Source organism: Melampsora larici-populina (assembly GCF_000204055.1).
Source record: "Melampsora larici-populina 98AG31 unplaced genomic scaffold MELLAscaffold_1, whole genome shotgun sequence".
Taxonomy (NCBI): domain Eukaryota; kingdom Fungi; phylum Basidiomycota; class Pucciniomycetes; order Pucciniales; family Melampsoraceae; genus Melampsora; species Melampsora laricis-populina.
Genome location: NW_006768765.1, coordinates 1479271 through 1499416, shown reverse-complemented (window position 1 = coordinate 1499416; position 20146 = coordinate 1479271). Strand labels below are relative to the sequence as shown.

General features: G+C 39.7%; 5 protein-coding genes across 5 annotated transcripts; 3 read left to right on the top strand and 2 right to left on the bottom strand.

The window, feature by feature from the left end:
• Positions 1-4159: 4159 nt before the first annotated feature.
• On the top strand, positions 4160-5876 carry MELLADRAFT_32325 (family 5 glycoside hydrolase; the record flags this gene model as incomplete). Its single annotated transcript, XM_007403997.1, has 6 exons — positions 4160-4675; positions 4750-4958; positions 5052-5354; positions 5431-5454; positions 5529-5624; positions 5684-5876. Coding segments are annotated over 6 exons (1341 nt in total), but the record flags the coding sequence as incomplete, so codon positions are not given.
• Positions 5877-9092: 3216 nt separating this feature from the next.
• Positions 9093-9857, bottom strand: MELLADRAFT_101140 (uncharacterized protein; the record flags this gene model as incomplete). Its single annotated transcript, XM_007403550.1, has 2 exons — positions 9093-9215; positions 9318-9857. 2 exons carry the CDS (start codon positions 9855-9857, stop codon positions 9093-9095), a joined length of 663 nt encoding a protein of 220 aa, XP_007403612.1.
• A 1227-nt stretch (positions 9858-11084) lies between these two features.
• MELLADRAFT_101139 (uncharacterized protein) lies at positions 11085-12155 on the bottom strand (the record flags this gene model as incomplete). The annotated part of the gene is made up of 4 exons (XM_007403549.1): positions 11085-11156; positions 11224-11373; positions 11764-11883; positions 12108-12155. 4 exons carry the CDS (start codon positions 12153-12155, stop codon positions 11085-11087), a joined length of 390 nt encoding a protein of 129 aa, XP_007403611.1.
• Positions 12156-13368: 1213 nt separating this feature from the next.
• On the top strand, positions 13369-14872 carry MELLADRAFT_86888 (uncharacterized protein; the record flags this gene model as incomplete). The annotated part of the gene is made up of 11 exons (XM_007403998.1): positions 13369-13387; positions 13450-13499; positions 13595-13638; positions 13720-13774; positions 13866-13910; positions 13999-14090; positions 14163-14171; positions 14238-14295; positions 14394-14529; positions 14613-14701; positions 14789-14872. The coding sequence occupies 11 exons, from the start codon at positions 13369-13371 to the stop codon at positions 14870-14872; spliced, it is 681 nt and encodes a 226-aa protein (XP_007404060.1).
• Positions 14873-17331: 2459 nt separating this feature from the next.
• MELLADRAFT_32491 (family 4 glycosyltransferase) lies at positions 17332-19021 on the top strand (the record flags this gene model as incomplete). Its single annotated transcript, XM_007403999.1, has 6 exons — positions 17332-17427; positions 17528-17913; positions 18002-18117; positions 18197-18304; positions 18415-18699; positions 18783-19021. Coding segments are annotated over 6 exons (1230 nt in total), but the record flags the coding sequence as incomplete, so codon positions are not given.
• Between the last annotated feature and the right edge of the window lie 1125 nt (positions 19022-20146).

Genomic DNA, 20146 nt, shown 5'->3' with positions numbered 1-20146 from the left:
TCCACAAGGCAGTGTAGAACAGCATTTCACTTTTGTCATTGTTCCTTGTGTCTTTATGCCAATGCTGTACCTACATGCCTGTTTGCCAAACCAAATGCAAAATAACACGTGTAGTGAAAGGTTTCCTTGTTCACCCTTCATGTCCAATATGACATATTTGTGCCATCCTTTCAGCCACTTGACCGTCGTGTAGATGAGTGATTATACCTTTCTCGGTTCATGTCTAATGTTTCACCAAGAAAGGTTCATGACTAATGTTTCACCGATAAACGTTCACCTCCTCAGTTATCCACTGGTGTACCACTTACGTTATTGAGCCCTCAGCAAACTAGTTTGGGTGGCGCATGGTGTCAAAAAGACACCAACACCTGCTATTCGTGTGAGCTCAAGGGTGCAAGTCAGTTCAATCAGACCGTTAGTACTATCAACTGACGGTCCGATCGAACTGACTCGATCGGTTTCAAAGAAACTCTTTTGGTTCAATCTTTCAAAAGGCAATCATAGGCCACATTGTCGAACTCGAGTTCAGTTATACCAAGAATAACAGAACTGATACAGTTTCACAATTTCAAATCACCAATTTACAACGTTGTTCAGGAAGAACAAACTGAAGAGGATAAAAAGGATACAAGAGATTATACTAGGCTAAATCTTATATCTCAGCCCTCACCGATTAGCACATTCAACACAAAAACATTAGACAAATTTTTGATTGTATCGATCCCAATAATAAGATGTGGTGTAGCCACAATGAGAAATCAGAGGTTGTAAAAGAGAACGTGTCATGACACGTGCGGCAAGGAGCAGTATATAATCCCCCTTGTCTTCTGCCTCAAAGAAACCCTGATTGCGTTTCAAATTCATCTTCGTGACAAAGAAAGCGTTTTCGATCGGATTCAAGTCGGGAGAATAAGCTGGTAAGTAGACGAGGAGGACACCAGCTTCCCTACAAAGTTGTTTGATCACACCCCCATGGTGTATTCGGGCGTTGTCTAGCACCAGGACCGAATTGATCCCCGGATAAGGGTTCATAACTGGAAGCTATGAATCAAAGCAAGTTCAGGACCAACCCGGAATCACCAGAGACCAAGATAGTAGTAAGCTTACCAATTCGCGTTCAAGAAACAGCTCAACATGAACTCGTGATACAGGACCTTCATGAACTGCAGCCGCAATCATACCCCGTTCGCACACAGCAGGGAGTATTGTCCAGTGCTCTTGCTCGGTCTCCTGCGTCTGACGAACTGTACAAGAGCCAGTTGGGGCCCAGCTTCGAGTGCGAAGACAATCAATACCCTTAATACCAGACTCATCTGATAAAAGACCATTCCCATCAGTTTTCAAATCTTCGACAGCCATCAACAATAGACATCACGAACTTACCAATGAACACCATATACTCAGGAGGAATTCCGGCGACCCGGATCATATAATCAGCTCGATCGTCTTCTGATTGACCCGGATGGACGCCTCGAGTGACCAGGTGTGATAGGCCTAGGCGCTCATGTAGCTCGCGAGAGAGTGTAGAACGCGAGATAGATTCGCCGGTGATAGCAAACATGCGGCGCTGTAATTCGTCGAGGTACACAGAGGGTGAGTGAATGACTAGTTCTTTGAGCACCTCGAGTTGATCGTCTGACAATACATGAGGGCGGCCTCGGCGCTGATAATCCATAGGGTCATGCACAACACGGTTGGTATGAATCAAAAGTTGCTTCCATCGCCAAAGCGAAGCTGGAGAAATCGATGTTCGTAAGGTCACATTGATCTCATCAAGACTAACGCCGTCGATGGCCATCCGGGTGGCCAGGAGCTTGAGATCCTCGGAGTAAGATTGAAACCCCATTATCGGGGTGAGGGGCTGATGAAGCAGGATGGAAAAGAAACTCGGTTGGGTGTGTTCGATCAAGATGGGGGACAGAGGTGAAAGCCGGTGAACCATGAAAGGTTTGCTTTCTCTTTTTTCAAGTCCCTGGGCTTTTTTAGGACCCTGTATATTTCATGCGTGACAGATATCTGAGAAGATGTGCGGGATGGGCCTACCACATCTGGCAGATCTGACAGGTGGCTGCGGTTTGCGCCGCTCAAGATGGTAACACTTTTGAAATATTTGCTTTTCATGATTTCATTCTTTTTGAAATCTACTGTAATTCAATCTTCGCTATTTCGTGTTATTTCTCTGATTCATTATCATCTCAATTGGCATAAACCACTTACATTGAACCTATGAATAATCTTGAAAAAGACCGGCTGAAGGAACCTCCGGCTTAAGATCCTTTGATCTACTTCCTGACAAATCAATCGCGAGATCAATCGTAGACTTCACTCATGCAATCTTGCGAGCGCGTGTGACTCACCTTGCAAGTTAAATGGAATATTTAGTTATCGGTGAAGTGGGCAGTGGACCATTTTTTCCACGTCCTACCGCGCCAGATAATCAGACTTACAGGGCGATTATACCTCGTCCTTTCACCAGGCCCCGTCTTCAGCCGTCTTCTATGATTGACGTACGAGGGTGATACAAGTTTGTCAAGTCGATCTGAGAAGATATCATCTTCATGATGAAATGGAGTTCAGTTCTCTTTCTCCTTGAAGATTGTAGTGTGCATACATTCTATTCGTGAACTTTAAAAGGTTCTTTCAAAAGCTGAAGAATAATCCAGTGTGAATTCTATCTGTCTAAAGGTTCGATGGATCTGAATTCGATTTCCTTTGAGGATGACTTCGATCTGACTCCATATCGTTATAAAAATTGATCTTGGAAACCAACAAAACCTTCAATCCATCGGTAGATCAGTTCTCGTTTTGTTTTCTCCCTAAAAACCTTTGTTCACCTTGCCAACCTACAAATCTCGACTTCTATCTTACACAAACACAGCTTCAGAATTTCAACCAAAAAAAATGTAATTCATACAAATCCTATTCATATTTTTTAATCTTGGTAAAACAAAATGTTCCTCAAAGACAAAAATATTCAAATCGGATTGTTTATAATACACCTCTGAACTTCTATCAATTCTCATTAAAAGTTTTTTTTACTTTCAAACAGAAATTGTAAACAATTGTGAATAACAACCAATCTCAGTTGATCTTTTTCAAATTCAAATCGAAAAACTCTTACCAGAAAATCATCATCAACATCACCATCGTTTTCTTTTTTCAAGAATTCCTGTGAATCAAACAATACTAGTAAGTTTTTCAACCTACAGCTCAGTTCTCTCAATACAAGATTTTCTGTTGCTTACTGAATGTAAACTGGATTCTGATTATCTCTAGCTTGAGTACCAAGGATATAGAGAGGGATCATTAGAGAGAGAGTTCCAAGGATCTCCCTAAAAGAAGTTGTAAACCCCATTATTTTTCAAATGAAATGTCAAAACCAAACCATCAAAGACATGAAGAAAGATCAAACCAAGGATACGAAAGAGAAGACCAATATAGATTCCAAAGATCAGAACTTACGAAAACATGGATATATGATGATCCTCATCGAGATTCACAATGGCAATCAGATTCAGGTATAGAAAGAGAACTTGAATCATCAGTTGGAAATCTTGATTGGCATTTGTATTGTGAAGAAGATGCAGTTAGATCGGGTGATTTGAAAACTAGAATGTCATTTAGAGTACCTAACACATCTAGGTATACTGAATTTGATATTTTTAATCAACCTGAGACTCCTGGTGTTACTAAAGATCTTAATATTAGAAAATCACTTAGGAACTCTATGGTGAAATCTAGGATACCAGCCATGGTTAGTGTTTTTTTCATAGAATACCAGACCAAGAAGATTTGTGAAATCCCTCAAATGATGATTTCTGATCCAAAGTTCTTCAATCAATCAAACCTTTACTCATCTTATTCTTGATATCATTTACTTTTTCTTCATATTTAGGTGACCAAGAAAAATTCAAACAATAAGAAATGTGCAATATGGAAGATCATCTTATTGATCATTTTGATCCTCATCTGTGCAGTGACTTTTATCCTTTGGAAGTTTCTCATTAAAAATGGAACTCTACTTCCAAATTCAAAAAATAAAGCACTTTGGGGAAAAGGAGGAGATTTGATCACTGTAAGTAGTATAAAACTTATCAACTTCCAAATGCTTTACGTTTGGATATGTAAAAATTGAATGATGAATGTGATAAAAAAATGACTACTGAAGACAGATGAAGGTAAAGTGTTTAGATATAATAACACTTTAGGAGGTACTTGGGTCTCAATTCCATTCAATGATACTGCAAGACCACAAGCTGATCAACCATCACTAGAAGAACCATGGGATTACAACAAGCATCAAATCCGTGGAGTCAACCTAGGAGGTTGGTTAGTCATTGAACCATTCATCACACCATACCTATTTGAACCCTACATCAAATCAGAAAACCCACCAATAGATGAATGGAGTTTAATCAAAACTTTAGGTGATTCAGCTAAAAATGTCATAGAAGATCATTATAAAGATTTTATTAAAGAAGAAGATTTTGCTCAAATTGCTTCGGCTGGATTGAATTGGATTAGGATTCCGATTGGTTGGTGGTTGATTGAAAGTCAAGAGGATGAACCATTTCAATCTGGTGTTTCTTGGAAATATTTGTATAAAGCTTTTGGTTGGGCAAGGAAATATGGATTAAGGCTTAATTTAGATTTACATGCTGTTCCTGGTTCACAAGTAAGTTTAAGAATTGAACATCACATTTTTTTCTAATGATTTTCATTTTATTAACTTATTCTTTTAAAAAACAGAATGGATGGAATCATTCTGGAAGACAAGGAAAACAAATTAACTTTCTTGCTGGTCCAATGGGAATTGTAAATGCACAAAGAACATTAAATTATATCATGACTTTAACCCAATTCATCAGTCAACCTAAATATAAAAATGTAGTACCTATGTTCTCAGTTTTAAATGAACCTAAGATTGGATCTATTACAAGTGCTGCTTTAAGATCTTGGTGAGCTATTTTTCTCACAAAGAATGAAACATCTTCAAATCTTAATTCCTTTGAAGTTCATATAAATTAATAAAGTAAGGAAATCTGATTTAGGTATTATGAGTCATATAAATTGATTAGAAGCATAGGTGGTCAAGGAGAAGGAAATGGACCGTTCATAGTGTTTCATGATGGATTTCAAGGAGTTTCAGGTATTGGTTCTACATTAAAGAATCCATGGTCAGGGTTTATGAATGGATCAGATCGAGTCGGACTTGATACACATCCATACTTATGTTTTGGTTCACAAAATAATGATAGTCTTGAGACAAATTCATTTAAACCTTGTAAACAATGGTCTGCTCATCAAAACTTTACAATGGATAGTTTTGGTTTAGCTATTGCTGGTGAATGGTCGTGAGTGATGAGATTTTGAAAAACTAGATTTATTTTTTTGGAAAATATGAATGATTTTCTTTGATTTGGTTTTTAGGTTGGCTGTGAACGATTGTGGAATGTGAGTTTCATGGAATATCTTGTTTTGATGTGTTAGAGAAATTGATGATGAAGAATGAATTCTTTGAAAATTAGATTTGTAAACAATGTAGGATCAGGTAGTCGATTTGATGGAACATATCCAAGCCCATCTTCACCAGATCCTAAAATCCCAAAGATAGGTGATTGTAGGTAAGTACAAAAAAGATGGAATCAAAGATCAAAAACTAACAAAAAGAATTACTTTTTAGTTATTGGAATGATCATAGAAAATGGACCAAATCATCAAAAGATTCATTTATTGAATTAGGTAAAACCACTCAAGATTCATTAATCAATTCATTTTTTTGGACTTGGAAAATCTCACATTCAATCTTACAAGACAATCCACCTAATCCAATGTGGAATTATCAACTTGGACTTCAATCTGGTTACATTAGGTAAACTTAAAATCTCTTTGCAAACCTATCCCCGTCCCAAAGGGGAAGAAAAGAAACTCTTCTAATTGATTTTGGTTTGATCATTTTTTGATGGATTTGGCTGATGAATGATTTTTGATTTGATTAAGTCCTGATGCTAGAACTAGTCAAGGAAGTTGTAGAAAGAAATCCAAAGAATTATCCATAAACTTACCACAATATATATATGAAGCACCACTTTCAAAATGGAAAACAGGAGGCAAGAGTACAACAACAGGGATGATCAACCAAACTGAACTTGAATCAATCGAACCATTCCCACCATCTAAGATTAGAGGTAACGGACCAGAAGGACATGAAAGTTATAATACCCAAGATTTACCTCAATTATCACCTATTGGTCCCCCTATCATCTTGAAACCAATTCCATCAACTTCAACACCATCTATGGTAGATGAGAATGTGGGATTTCAATCTAATGATTCTATAGGGTTTTATGTACCTATTCATGGTTGTGGTTATCTTGATGCTTGGGTTGGATATGGGGTTCAACTTCCATCTCCTTGTCATCAAAACTCATCATCTTCTACTACTCCTGTAAACTCAACTAGTTTGAAATCTAAATCTAATCCATCCAAGTAGCATTTAAAATCATACTTGATGTTAATGAGAGGAAATCTTTTATGAGCTCGGCAATGTTGATGTGTTCAAATGGTTTCTTTTTGATTTTGTTTAAATTTCTTTTTTAATTCAGATGATTCTTGTTGTAAATTCATCAATTTATGATCTATAATCCAATCATTCTTATTGTAAACTAGACAATTGGCGCCCAGCCGACACACAGGCATGAGTCAAGGCAACACATCCATTGGAACCCTGCTCTAAAAAAACACACAGTTGCTTGTTCAGGCATGATTGTGCAACAAAACAAATGCCAATATCCACAGATGTACCTGGCAGACACCAGCAATCAGTGTGTGGGCACAAAGTATCTACTTGCAACAGAACCAAAGCAAGCATTGTGCTACATCACAACTTGGGAGTCCCCGGGCAAAAGAACATTACTCAAAAGACATGTGCCATCAAAGTAGCCGGGTGGTAAATCACTAGTGGTATAGAAGGACCCTTGGCTCAACTCACAGAAGGTTGAATGAAGAGTGATATGTCCTGAGTTTCATCACAGGGTGGGAGGACCCGGAACAGAAAGGTGCTACTCAAAAGAGCAAGAGCCATTGAAGCAGGTGAGTATTAATCTTTTTTTTCTTAAATTACTTTCCTTTATTATATGTAGGTAGATTTGGCACATAGTATATATTTGATTGGTTTGTTTCCAAGATTTTACATGCATTAAAACACTTTATATAATTTTCCTCATTGAAATATGATTCAGGTCTTTATATCCCAAAGAAGTAGACAGAGTGGTGTAGATTCTGATAACTGTGACCTTCGTGAATGCAAGGGTCACGATCCGATGGTGCCCAGGACATCGCAGAGTAAGTGGGAACGAGGTGGTTGACAAAATAGCTAACGCCTTGGCAAAAAGAGAGCTGTCGAGTACCTTCACTTCTACACCATCACTAGCAGGATTCACGACCGCAATCAAGGCTTGGTCAAAAGCCGACAAGAGCAACTTCACGCCCGAGGATATCAAGAGGCTGGGCCACAAGCCATGTCAACAACAACACCTTAAGGCACTCAGCAACTTATGCAAACTCGAAGTGTCGACAATTACACAATTACAATCAAATCACATTCATCTAAATTCTTACCTATTTAAACATCAACAACGGTTTGACCCCCTATGTGAGTGCCACGCAGGAGTGGAAACTGTTGAACATTTCTTATTCATCTGTCATAGATACGAACACCAACACACAAAACTCATTGAATCAATAAACGAGCTTCAGTTGAGAGAATCGACTGACATTCTCCACAACCCAAAATCCTTCAAAGGTATCGCCAAATTCACTAACTCAACCTGGAGGCTAAAGAGCCGATGGGTCTGGGCATCAATAATTGATGAAACCACTCCCCAAACTATCCATACCCCACACATCTAAATGTACCCCATCCTTTAGCACCATTAACTGTTCCAAAAATAACACTTGTAATACTTCAAACAGCCAGCACGTGACCTTTTCCCCACAGGGGTTTTTACTGGAGCGGAGCACAAGTAGTTAGTGCCTGATAGCCTACGGCTCAGGAGGCACTTTAAACATTGCAATAAAAAAAACAAAAAAAGATTCTGATAAATGGATCAAATCGAATGTGGTAATCACACCACGGGAATCATTAAGTGTGAAACCAGATTGAGCAAAGTCGTGGTGTCCGGGTCCGCGACTTCCTTCAATCACGGATCTCGTTTGCCACAGGTTTGCCATAGGTTTGCAAGCTCGTCTTGAGCTGCCCTCTACATAGTCATCCACTCAGGCTGTAGTATGGACTAATGGAGGTACCATATGTCTAGACTCTTGTAACATATACATAATAAAGCTCATGACTCATACATGATGATCTTGAGTGGTCTGAGGATATTGAAAGGAAAAACATGCATAACATGTACTGCAGCTCAGGCGGACAACTCGAGGGCAGCTCAATGCAAGCTAGCAAACCTATAGCAAACCTATGGCGAACAAGATCCACAATTGAAGAAAGTCGCGGACCCAGACACCGCGACTTTGCTCAATTGGGTTTCACACTTAATGATTCCCGCGGTGTCAATGATCACTTTGATAAACCTGTTTAATTCTTACAGTTAGTGTATCTGTTTGTCCAACCTGAAGGTAAAAGTCATGATCACTTTACTATTTTATATGCATAATTAATTCCTCACAACAATTTGAAAATGCTTCATGTTTCAATTTAACAAATCAAAACAACTGTCCAATTCTTTTGAATAAAGGATATATACATTATTAATTTTATTTAGGATACGAGGTTGTATGTAAACATGATTAGATTTTATGATACAAAACTTGGTTAAGATTATATACAATTTAGTTAAAAGTGAATCAAGTGATTATGTATACATTTTGAAATTAAATCTTAGATTTTTGGTTGATGTCTTTACAAAAAACATTATTATTTGAACTGAAAGAGTTTGGAATCGGATCATACTTAAAATACAATCAAAACAGATTGATGGTCATTTGCTTAGTTGATAAGATAAAATGATATATGTTGAATGAAGATTACATTACAAGTAGATCAATCAATAGAACTGGTCCTTTGTTGATAGTCTTCATGATGAATATCTAGAACGATGTTTAATCATAAAAGGACTTGATTTATATTTTCTCTTAGGCGGATTCAAAACCCCAGTTAGATGTGGGTAAGGCTTAGAAGGTGTACCACGTAGTTGGATCTATTCCAAATCACAAGGAAAACCAAAACATAGGATCAATCATCAAGAATCGATTTCTTTGGAATTAGAAAATTATGATTAATAGGTGAAATGTCAACTTACGAACTCTGAACCAGGTCTGTATGATCCTTTATGTCTTTTGGATGGTTCATCAATACTATGATAAGTATAAGTTGAAGACCGATTGATGATTTTGATCTCTACAAAACAAGTATGACGTTCTTCTTCTTCTTTTTCTTTAAGTTGATCTTCAAAGATTGTAGTAAGCTTAGGTGGTAATGAAACGAATCTTCGATGAAGAATCTTTTTAGATGATGGTTTTGAAATTGGACAGAATGGATTTAAATTTATAGAATCTGTTTTGGGATGGAAGTTGATTGGGATTGAAATGTTGATAAGATCGATGACTTCTGGTTTAGTAGTAGGCTTAAGTTTTTGTAAATCTAGATTGATTGGGTTTTTAATTTCGAGTAAGTCTAGAGTTAAAGCAGGTTCAGGTTGGATAGATTGATAGAGTGATTGAGATTTTGAAGAAGAATTGAAAGTGAAAGTTGAATTTAATGAAGTTAATCTACTTGATAAACGTTTGTTAAAAGTGATGATTTTGATTTTGATTTTTAATTTTTTCTTTTCTTTGGGCATTTTTGATGAAGAATTCAAGTTGGATGATGGTACAAAGAAATTCAAGATGATGGTAAACTGGTCATCAATCCTCATCCATCAAGACTTGAGTTAAAGCATTTCATTGGATTGGATTGGAATCATCTTCACTTGAAATCAAATCATACTGACTTTCTTTCTCTTTGAGTTGAAAAGTAGAATTTGACATTTCCAATCACAGATAATGCTCATCGCACGCCGTTATATCCCCAGAACTATTCAAAAGGGAATTGGAATATCTTAATTTGGAGATCCAAAAGGGGTTCTCCCAAGGGTTTAAGGATTGGTAAGACGTCTTCCCTTGGCCTCGGGTTTCCCTCGGTCTAGGAAGACCAAGGGTAGGGTTTGGAAAAACCTGGGCCTCGATAATGAGGCTCATTTGCGCGGATCGTGCTTTTGGCGCGTTGCCGCTCAGGAAGTGAATCCGCGCATAGCCCATCAGCGCGCAAATGAAATGAGCACCAACTGGATCCAAACTTTGAATTATACACGAGAGAGAGGGGAATGAAAAAACGAGTAGAATCAAAACCGAGGGGACACTAAGACAAAAAGTAACACCTAGCCTGTGCCGAGCTCCCGGGAGTGCCGCTAGCCGCACCGGAACGCTCGAGAAACGAGACGTGGTTAGAAAAAACATTGTCGAAGCTGATTTACAACATGAAGGTAATTGTAAACAAGAAACTTTGAGTTAAGGAAAACTACCTAGCGGAAGTGACGGGCGAGAGCTTGAGGATTCGTTCCTAGTTTTGCCTTTGCTTCCCAGGCTTGTTCGAACTGTTGTACAAACGCAGGTGTGAGCTCATTTGGTTGGTGGACTAGAGAGTTGGACAGGAGCAGCGCTGGAGCAAGTCTCCCTGCGCTGGTGAGGATTTGAACGTGAATTTAATGGTAACGGTGGTGTGGTCACTCATGGATACGTTGTGCTTGTCGATTTGATTGCACAGGAGTTTATTCGGTTGGATGGAAAGATCATCCTGGGTCACGAATGTCTTGGATTGGAATACGACGTTGATGCTGGATTGGTGAAGACTTCAATACATTGAAATTTATGAAAAAATAACACCTAGCCTGTGCCGAGGTCCCAGGAGTGCTGCTAGCCGCACCGGAACGCTCGAGAAACGAGACGCGGTTAGAAAAAAGATCGTCGAAACTGATTTACAACATGAAGGTAATTATAAACAAGAAACTTTGAGAGTTAGGGAAAGATACCTAGCGGAAGTGACGGGCGAGAGCTTGATGATTTGTTCCTAGTTTTGCCTTTGCTTCCTGGGCTTGTTCGAACTGTTGTACAAACGCAGGTGTGAGAGGAATGCATCAGCTTCACCTTGGATGGCTGATAAGTGCTTACAAAGCAATTCGATAACGGGTTGTGGCCGAACCCAGCAGGTGGCGGCACGATATGAACAAGTGAGTAAGGCAGCCAGTCGTGTATGTTGGCTGCGAAAGGGATATCCTCAGTGCTGGTTTTGATTAAGGTCAAAGGTGACGATCCCTTTGGCTGAATGTCATGGTACGGTGCTGGTCTGGAAGCGTCGGTCTTCCCAGGTTTTGAGGGTGCCATGTTCGTTAGGAAACAAGGTCTGACAGGCGATGAGATCAACAGATTTTGGCAAAGTATAAGGTGACGAACACGATGAGCTCAAGAGTGATAAGTCCAAAGCTTTGTCAGATCGCGGACATTTGTTAACCCCCGTCTTCCTGAAGACGACGTCCGTACCGAGAAACACGGCGACAGACCAATTAGGGTCGAGCGAGTAAATACCACAACTCAGCACGTATCCTGATCTGATTCGGCTTCACAATGGGGCCTCCAGTCAGTCCAACGCACGTATCACAACATCTGAATCCAGTGCGAGTGCAGCGGGGCTGCCACGCGTTTCCGACTCACAACACCTCTCATCTGCAACGCGGCTTGCTCGAGCGTCAAAGCAACGACGAAAGGATCAATTGTTTGATCCCGCTTGTTGCTCGTCCTCAACGTTGAGACCGAAACGGTGACTCCGCGACGCTACTTCGGCTTCGTCACCACGAATCACCACAACAAAGCCATTCACCGTTTTGAGCACAACGACGTAACTTAACGCCCAAAGTGAGCTGACCCCCGTCGGACTTTACATTTGATTTTCAGAAACCTCACGGTCTGAATTCCCAGATCTTTTGTCCCACCAAAATCATACGTCGCATTACCGAGCCCCATACTTAAAAGTTCTGGGGATATAACGCCAGGCTTACTGGTTCTTCATGATTTCTCAAAATTTGACCCATTGGGCATTCAGTCATACCAGAATGCGTAGTCTCAAAAACATTTCAATTCATCCTTGGCATCCTATCAATCAATTTAAAAATCACACATGGTCCTCACAGATTGAACGCTTGATTTTAAACAGCATGGGTTCAGGCTTGGCCATTTGACTATGTTCAATCTTGGGGCAGATCTCTTCGAATCATCCTAATGGTTTCATCTCAACAGATTTGAGTTTATGTAGCAATCGATCAGAATCGATCCAAAAGAATCGCATCAATAATTGTTGGCAGTGGTGGAATTCAGGATGAGCCCCGGCTCCGGCGGAGGCGGAGATCCCCGGTCTACCGTACCGTCGATACGGTAGCCGGGCTAGAGCTCTGAGAGCCCCGACACCGACCCGGGTCCGTCGGATCGGGGTCCGGCCTGAGGTATCAAGATCCCCGATTTTTCTCGGAGAACCGAGAAACCGTACATAGATTATGAACAGTTATGATACATATTCAAGCAAGGATGGGTGAACAAGCAGTTGATACATACAAGGAAGCGATTAACAGTGTTCAAAGAGAGTTACAAATTGAGATAATAAAAACAATAAAGAATTAAATATCAAGATAATAAAAACGATAAAGAGTTAGAAATCGAGATGACGAAAGAATCATGATCGATAGGTGAGGGAAAGGTGAGGAGATGAAACTGAATAGATGGACATCATTCAATCACAGCTATAGGTTCTGCCTTTATACATGCATGATCAGCCATGGGTAGCAGCGGGCACTTCACCAATCAAGCTTTTCATGTTGAAATATTTCCAGGAAAAGGTCAGTCCAATCGAGAACTCGCGGGGACTTGACGGAGAACCGACATATCGGTAGGGCACCGTTTTCTCGGTGGCGGGGACCGGTCTACGTGTCCGGGGAAGAGTCCCCGTCGAGGCGGGTTCGGCTCGGAAGCCGGGCAGGGCTCTTAGATTTTGCTCGGTGGGTCGTTCTGGCCGGTCCCCGAGCCCGACTGCCCGGGGCTCATCCTGAGGTGGAATGCCAATGGTAAGTTTGTCTCGGGTCAGAGAAAACCACGGGGCCGTCGCGGCGAACGCGCATTCGAGGGGCTTTTAGTCAAGCTTACGGGGCCGGGACCCTGACAATCTTGATGCAAATGGCTGTGATCTTATCAAGCAAAACAAAGACCGACGAAAGAGAAAGCTTTTCAAAGATCTCACTCGCATTCTAAATAAACCAAATCTGCAAAAAAATGTCTACCCATGACGGACGTAAGTTGGCTTATTGATTTGGTTTTCTTTAATCGATTACCTATTATATCTTAAAAGCTGAGTTGGTTTGATTAAGATCTTAGATGTTCGAATAACTTATAACGAAATCCATGTAAGCCTAATTTGATGTTTTTCATGATTAAAGATAAGTTAAGATTAAGAAAAAACTCATCAAATGGTTTATCATTCATCATTTATCATCATTAGCGTACGATCAGATCAACTGCTACTAAAATCCGTGATGAATTCGGGTCAGTCAATTTTTTCTGGTCTTAATGGTTCTTTGATCTCAAAAAAAATTGATTGAATCACTAAAATCTCTTTTTATATAGTCCCGATATTATGATTGCTATTGGAGGAGGAGGATTTTTTCCAGCCCGAGTTCTTGTACGTTTTTCTTACCTAAAGTCCCATCTAGTGATTCTTATAGTTTACAACACAACCAGCTAACAAAATCTTTCATTTATACTTTTTTCAGCGTACATTTCTTAAAACTCCATGTCGAAAGAATATTCCAATCCAGGTAAGAAACCAACCCAAAAGTTCCTCAAAATCCTTAAATCGGGGTTTTTTTCGCATTGAACTCATGTCATTTTCGATGACTTGGTTAGGCTATTGGATTATCTTTGTATGAGGAACTTGGTACAGCTCTTACAAATGGTTTACCATCTACTGAGCAAAAGGTTGGAAAAGAAGTGGTAAGGTAAGTTACAAGAACTTAAATCAGAGACACATCACCATCAAAGTTAACAAATTTGTTTTTTTGCATACATAGAACACAATGGTTAGCTTTGTGTTCAAGTTATAATATCTTATATGAAGATCAATAGACTTATGATGATCAATCTAGGTTAGATTTCTCGACCCTTGGACATACCCCCTTACTCGGTCGACGGATCTTGATAGTTGTAAGTGAACTTTCTCACCTCGATTCCAAAAAAACCCTTGAATCTCAGACTCAACTCATCAATTCTGCTTCTTCTTCTCAATGAACTTTTAAACTTAGGATGAAGTTGATGATACCCGAACGACTTTATCATATGCAGTGGCTGAATTAGAGAAAGATGTGAAAGCTCAACTTGAGAAATTGAGTGAGGATGAAAGAAAGAAGTTGGATCCAACTGAATTTGCTATCTTTGTTGGTTAGTGAAACCTTTTTTAACTTGAGGGATCCTTCCAAGCAAGTTCCTTTGACCCGCTTGTTGACTTGATTGATTATATACAGTGCATAATAAAGATAAACCCAAGTCTGCTCAGATTCCAGATCATGTCAAGTATTTCGCTGGCAAGACGATTGGCGATCAATGGGTTGATGTGAGTTGAATTCTGATCTGAATCTAATCTTTAAAATTGTAAAAAAACGCAAAAGTTAACTAACAAGAAGTTGGATTAATGATGTAGTATCCATGGGAAGCAACAGATATAGATGAACACGAACGTTTAGCAAACTCGTCTTCTGAACAATTAACCGAAGTTTTAGTTTAACCCCGTCCAAATTTTTTTTTCTTGAAACCTTATTGTGAGACTCTTTTTTGTTTGGGTTATTTTTGCATCACTTCTTTTATGATTGAGAATTAGTTGATACCATTTTGTATAGAAGTATGAAAGAATTGATGGGATGGATGTAGATCCTGAAAGATAAGGTGTTGAGTAAGTTCATAGTGACAAGATGCAGCAAGATGTAGACTTGTAAAAACAATAAAGCATGGTAAGGCTAGGATGATGATCAGCGGTCAGGGTTCCCTGCTTAAATATCTTTTGGTTGTTTTGAAACAAGGAAGAAAAGCTATATGGTTCTTCCAATAAAGAACATCTGATGTTCTGCACGCTTCAGACCATTTTGAATCGTCCCTTTTCAGATCATCGGGCTCACATCTCATCTTACCTTCTCATCCTCTCAGAAGATTTCAGCAATATTGTGATCAAGGGTGCGTTCACTTAAGGAATTTCTGACCAGAAATCACATTCTGTAAATTTTTTAATGCAAAAATGAAACATGCACCACCAAATAGACACTTTAAATTTTGCAGAATGTGATTTCTCACCAGAAATTGCTTAAGTGAACGGGCCCTAAAGGTGTCTCAAAAAATTCAACCCGAAATCTCCCTTTGGGTAATGACATTTTCCCAAACCTGGGGGGATGAGAGAGGATGCAATTTCATGGCCTTGACCAATATGTATGTGTTTGGAAGGGTCACTTGGTAAAGGCATAACCTCTTTAAACCCATGCTATGCTCTTTAAACCAAAGTATGGCATTGCTCAGCACCACCGCCAAAAAAGAAACAAGACCACCAAGTCGTTACTCGTCAAACAGTCCAGTCCTCATCCTTATGCTCATCAATTCTTGACTCGACCTTTATCACGGAATGAATGCCTTCAGACCCAGTCACTCCACCTTCGTCTATTCCGCTTCTTTCGGTTCAAAAAATCGGACCAAGTACCCGTAGCTATACCCTTCGAGCACCAGACAGACGTTATGGATTGGTCGATGCATTCATGGTTGCTTTGTCTAGCACTATCTTCGCGTTGACGGTATGTGAATGTTCAAGTCGAATGTGATACCCAATTCATATTGACAACCCATACTGATCTTTGTCCAAGAGAAGACTTGGCCATCCATCTTTAGCTTCGTTAATCTCATCATATTAAGTTATTGGACCTACTCAAAGCTCAGTCAAGTCCAATCAGGTATGTCGCTAGTAATTCCAAAAGAAGAATTAGTATGATCTTAATCTGATACCAAACACAAATGATAGAGACAGTACTTGTTCTAGGTACGCTGGGGATCCAACTCAGTCAAACTACTCTACTTGGCACTCGACGCGAGTTTGTACCAGCCTTTCATATACAACAAGTCATCATTCATGAAGCCATAGATTGTTGGAATGTGGAATTTTACCTTGCCATAGTGATTGATCGAGGTAAGACTGGTGATATGGTAGAGATGGAAGTTCGTCGGATCTTTAGGGTCAGTCATATGTGGAGCATACCGGAAAAAAAAGTAATTTGTTGATGTTTCATACGGATGATTGATTGGTAGGCTTTGCGACCTCGACTCGAATATATCTTACCTGTTTGGCGTGGGATTAGGGAAGTGATGTTTGATGGGGATGGGATTTGAAAGCGCTTCAAGAGCCAAATGTTTAGATGTATCATCTAATCGTTGATCAAGGGTTCTGTCAAGCTACCTAGAGCTTAGATGTACGACAACTATATAACTAGATGCTCCGTGTTGCAATCATAGATGATTCGGAACATAGGTTCATAGCTTCGCTATAGAGACTATGGAATCTATTCGTGAATAGTTTCCATTGCAGGGCTTTTTGTTGACAAGAGAAAGTGATCCAAAGCACAGACACCACCTTGCACTATCTTTAAAAGAAGTGTCGTTGCACAACTATGTGGCGCGCAATGTGAGGAGATGTCTATGTACGGCTCAGCAGATCTACCGTCTGGGCGTTGTCCAAGAAGTTGAAGTGGGAAAGAGTGAGGGATAACCCTAGCCCATGTCCGGGTCTCAATGTCTTGGGATCCATCGCTGCCTGAATCCAGCATGAGACCTCCCGCGCATTCTCAATGGTAACTTTCGACTCGCCGTGAACTTCGATGTGATTCTTCGACGACTTCGACTTGTTTGGAACAACAGCCTATGACATCAATACACTCGATCGAGGAAGCTGATTCCGGGAAATCAGAAAAAGTGAAGACCGAGAAGCTCATCCAATACGATCCAGCTACTCTGATTGATGGTCCTTATCCTACCATACGTCCGTACACAATCGCGTCAGAGTGATATCAATCCTGGCAGGTTTCTAACGAATGTCTGATTGAGTATATCAGCCTGACGATCGTGTGACAGACAATTATCTCATCGAAGAAAGTTATTGACTTGATACCCCCTTCCTTTTCGTTTACTTTGGGTGGATGATCGATCGATCGATGACTTAGTATGGCATCCGATTACTTTTTCCCCAACCTCGGTGGTGTCGAATCTCATATCTATATCTTAGCTCAGAAATTGATAAAACGGGGTCACAGAGTGAGTTTTAGGTCATCTAGCACTACTCTCATGTTAAACTTTCATTTACCAAAGGTACAATTTTGTTTGGTAAATCGCTAATTCATCATCATCGTCATAGGTCATTATCATCACTCATGATTATGGTAACAGATGCGGAATCAGACACCTACCAGCTGGCCTCAAAGTTTACCATATCCCACTAGGCACACTCCCATTTTCAAGTTCTGCTGCGACACTTCCTAACCTATTCTGTTGTCTACCTCTGATTCGGACTATCTTGATTCGGGAAAGGATCGAAATATTTCATGCTCATCAAGCCATGAGCTCACTAGGGCTCGAATCAGTGATGCATGCGAAAACCCTACATGTAGGTATTCGGACTGTCTTCACCGATCATTCACTGTTTGGTTTGGGTGGAGGTGGATGGGGAGAAGTCACTGGAAATAAAATCGTCAAGGGTATCCTGAGTGATATAGAAGCAGTCATTTGTGTAAGCCATACTGGGTACGTTCTCTTTGAGCCTGAGCTGACGTCTCATGGAACTGAAAGTTCTTTGATATTGATCTTCATCAACTTGTTTGTCATTTCTCAGAAAAGAAAACTTGGTTTTGAGAGCTCTTTTGAACCCAGATTTGGTTTACGTCATCCCGAATGCAATTGTTGCCGATAGCTTTAAGCCGGACTCAGGAAAACCTTTATACAAAGGAGGTCCATGTGAGTAAGAGTTCGATTTTTAAATTTTGGATGCTTACAAGATCTGATGAATTACTTTTCTTGGATCTCGTAGTGACGATTGTTTGTGTCTCAAGGCTGGCTTATCGAAAGGGTATCGATCTTTTGATAGCAGCCATTCCAAAAGTGTGTGCAGCACATCCTGAGGTTCAATTTTTGATCGGTTGGTGTTTCTTTCAATACTGCGCATCACAACATGAGCATCTACCCACTAATGTTTGCCATTAACTGACTTGAGTGAAATCTACTTTTCTATGATTTCTGATTTCCTAGGAGGAGATGGACCAAAAATGATCGAACTAGAACAAATGAAAGAAAAACATCAATCAGTGATTTCACCTAATCAAGTTGAATTATTAGGACCAATCCGATCAGATCAAGTTAGAGATCTATTAGTAAGAGGTGAAATCTTCTTAAATACCTCACTAACCGAAGCATTTGGGATGACAATCCTTGAAGCAGCTTGTGCTGGATTGTTTGTGGTTTCTACCAATGTTGGAGGTATCCCTGAGGTTTTACCTGATGGATTGATCGAGTTTGCTCAGCCTGAGGTCGAAGGTGAATGTTTTTTCAACTGAAATTTCGAATGAATGTATGCGTCAAATATGATTACTGATATTTCAAGGAGGACTCCATTGCAGATCTTGTGAGGGCTATTGATCGGGCAATCGATATTATTTGTTCTGGAAAGCATGATCCTATCAAAGTTCATGAGCGCGTCAAGGGTATGTATAGTTGGGCAGATGTGGCGATTCGAACAGAGAAAGTTTATGGAGACGCAATGGAAATTGAACCATGTCCGCTGGTTGAACGATTGAGAAGGTTTATCTATTTTCTTTGTTACTTTTGTCAAAGGTTATATCAGTCAGAATTGAATTAAGAATCCTTTGCAGACATTATGGCTCAGGTGTGGTGTTTGGAAAAGTGATGTGTGTGGTTTTGATGGCACAATATGTGTTAATGGCATGTTTGGATTGGTGGATGCCGAGGGATGAGATTGAAAGAGCACCCGAGTTTGATTATGACGCTTATATAAAAGTGTGTCTCTGTCTCTCTTTATTTATTTCACTGAAAAGGAACTAATTAGGATCTGAATCTTTAGGCATATGGGTCCTCCTGATGGATCATAGGGAACTCCTTGGGTGAGGAAAGACCTCCATATATTGTAATATTATTCAGGTAATTGCTAGGGCAACTCGGAGAAACACAATTTAACCCATGGCATTATTTATTTGTCAGTTGAGAATGAACAAATGTTGTCTCTATGAATGCAATTGTGTTAAAAGTACTTTTTTCCCTTTTTTCAGCTCTTACAAATCTGCGATAATTTCAGTATCAAGATCCTTGGGTATCTATTATAAGATTGTTTTAAAACAGAAGGAGAGGTTGTTCAACTACTAACACATATGTCTCACACTTAATTGAATTGGGAGTTCTCATTTGGCATCCTCTCTTTTTCAATTCCTTGGGAAGGCTTTGCACTAGATGTCTTTGTGAATGAAGAAATGCAGTGATTGACCAGTCTTCTATTTTACTCAGAATTGAAGAGATTTGCCTTATCTGTCAACCTTTGATCTTATACCCAATCCTAAATCATTATTGTTGTTTTAAGCTATTCCAATTCCACCCTTAGGATCCAAATAATCCAAACAGGTTTGCAACCCTCCCCAAGGAGAAAAGTTTGATGATGATCATGTCATGATCGAAAAAAAACCAAATTGGAGGTGACCTTTGCAGATGTGCAACAGCTGCAAGAGATCATATCTCATCTAAGCTACTTTTGCTAGCCACAAAACAGATAAGAAAAACTTTACAGAAGAAGTGTAGAAAGTTCAACCACAAAGTGAATATCCTGATATTCTTGATACAAATAAACTCAAACTCATTGTCTATTCCTGAATCTGAATATGAACAATAACACATTTTACAAATATCTGATCTGTGAAAGGTAAAAGGATCAAAATACATCTCTTTGAGACCAAGTTTGTACTCAGGTAGCCCCATC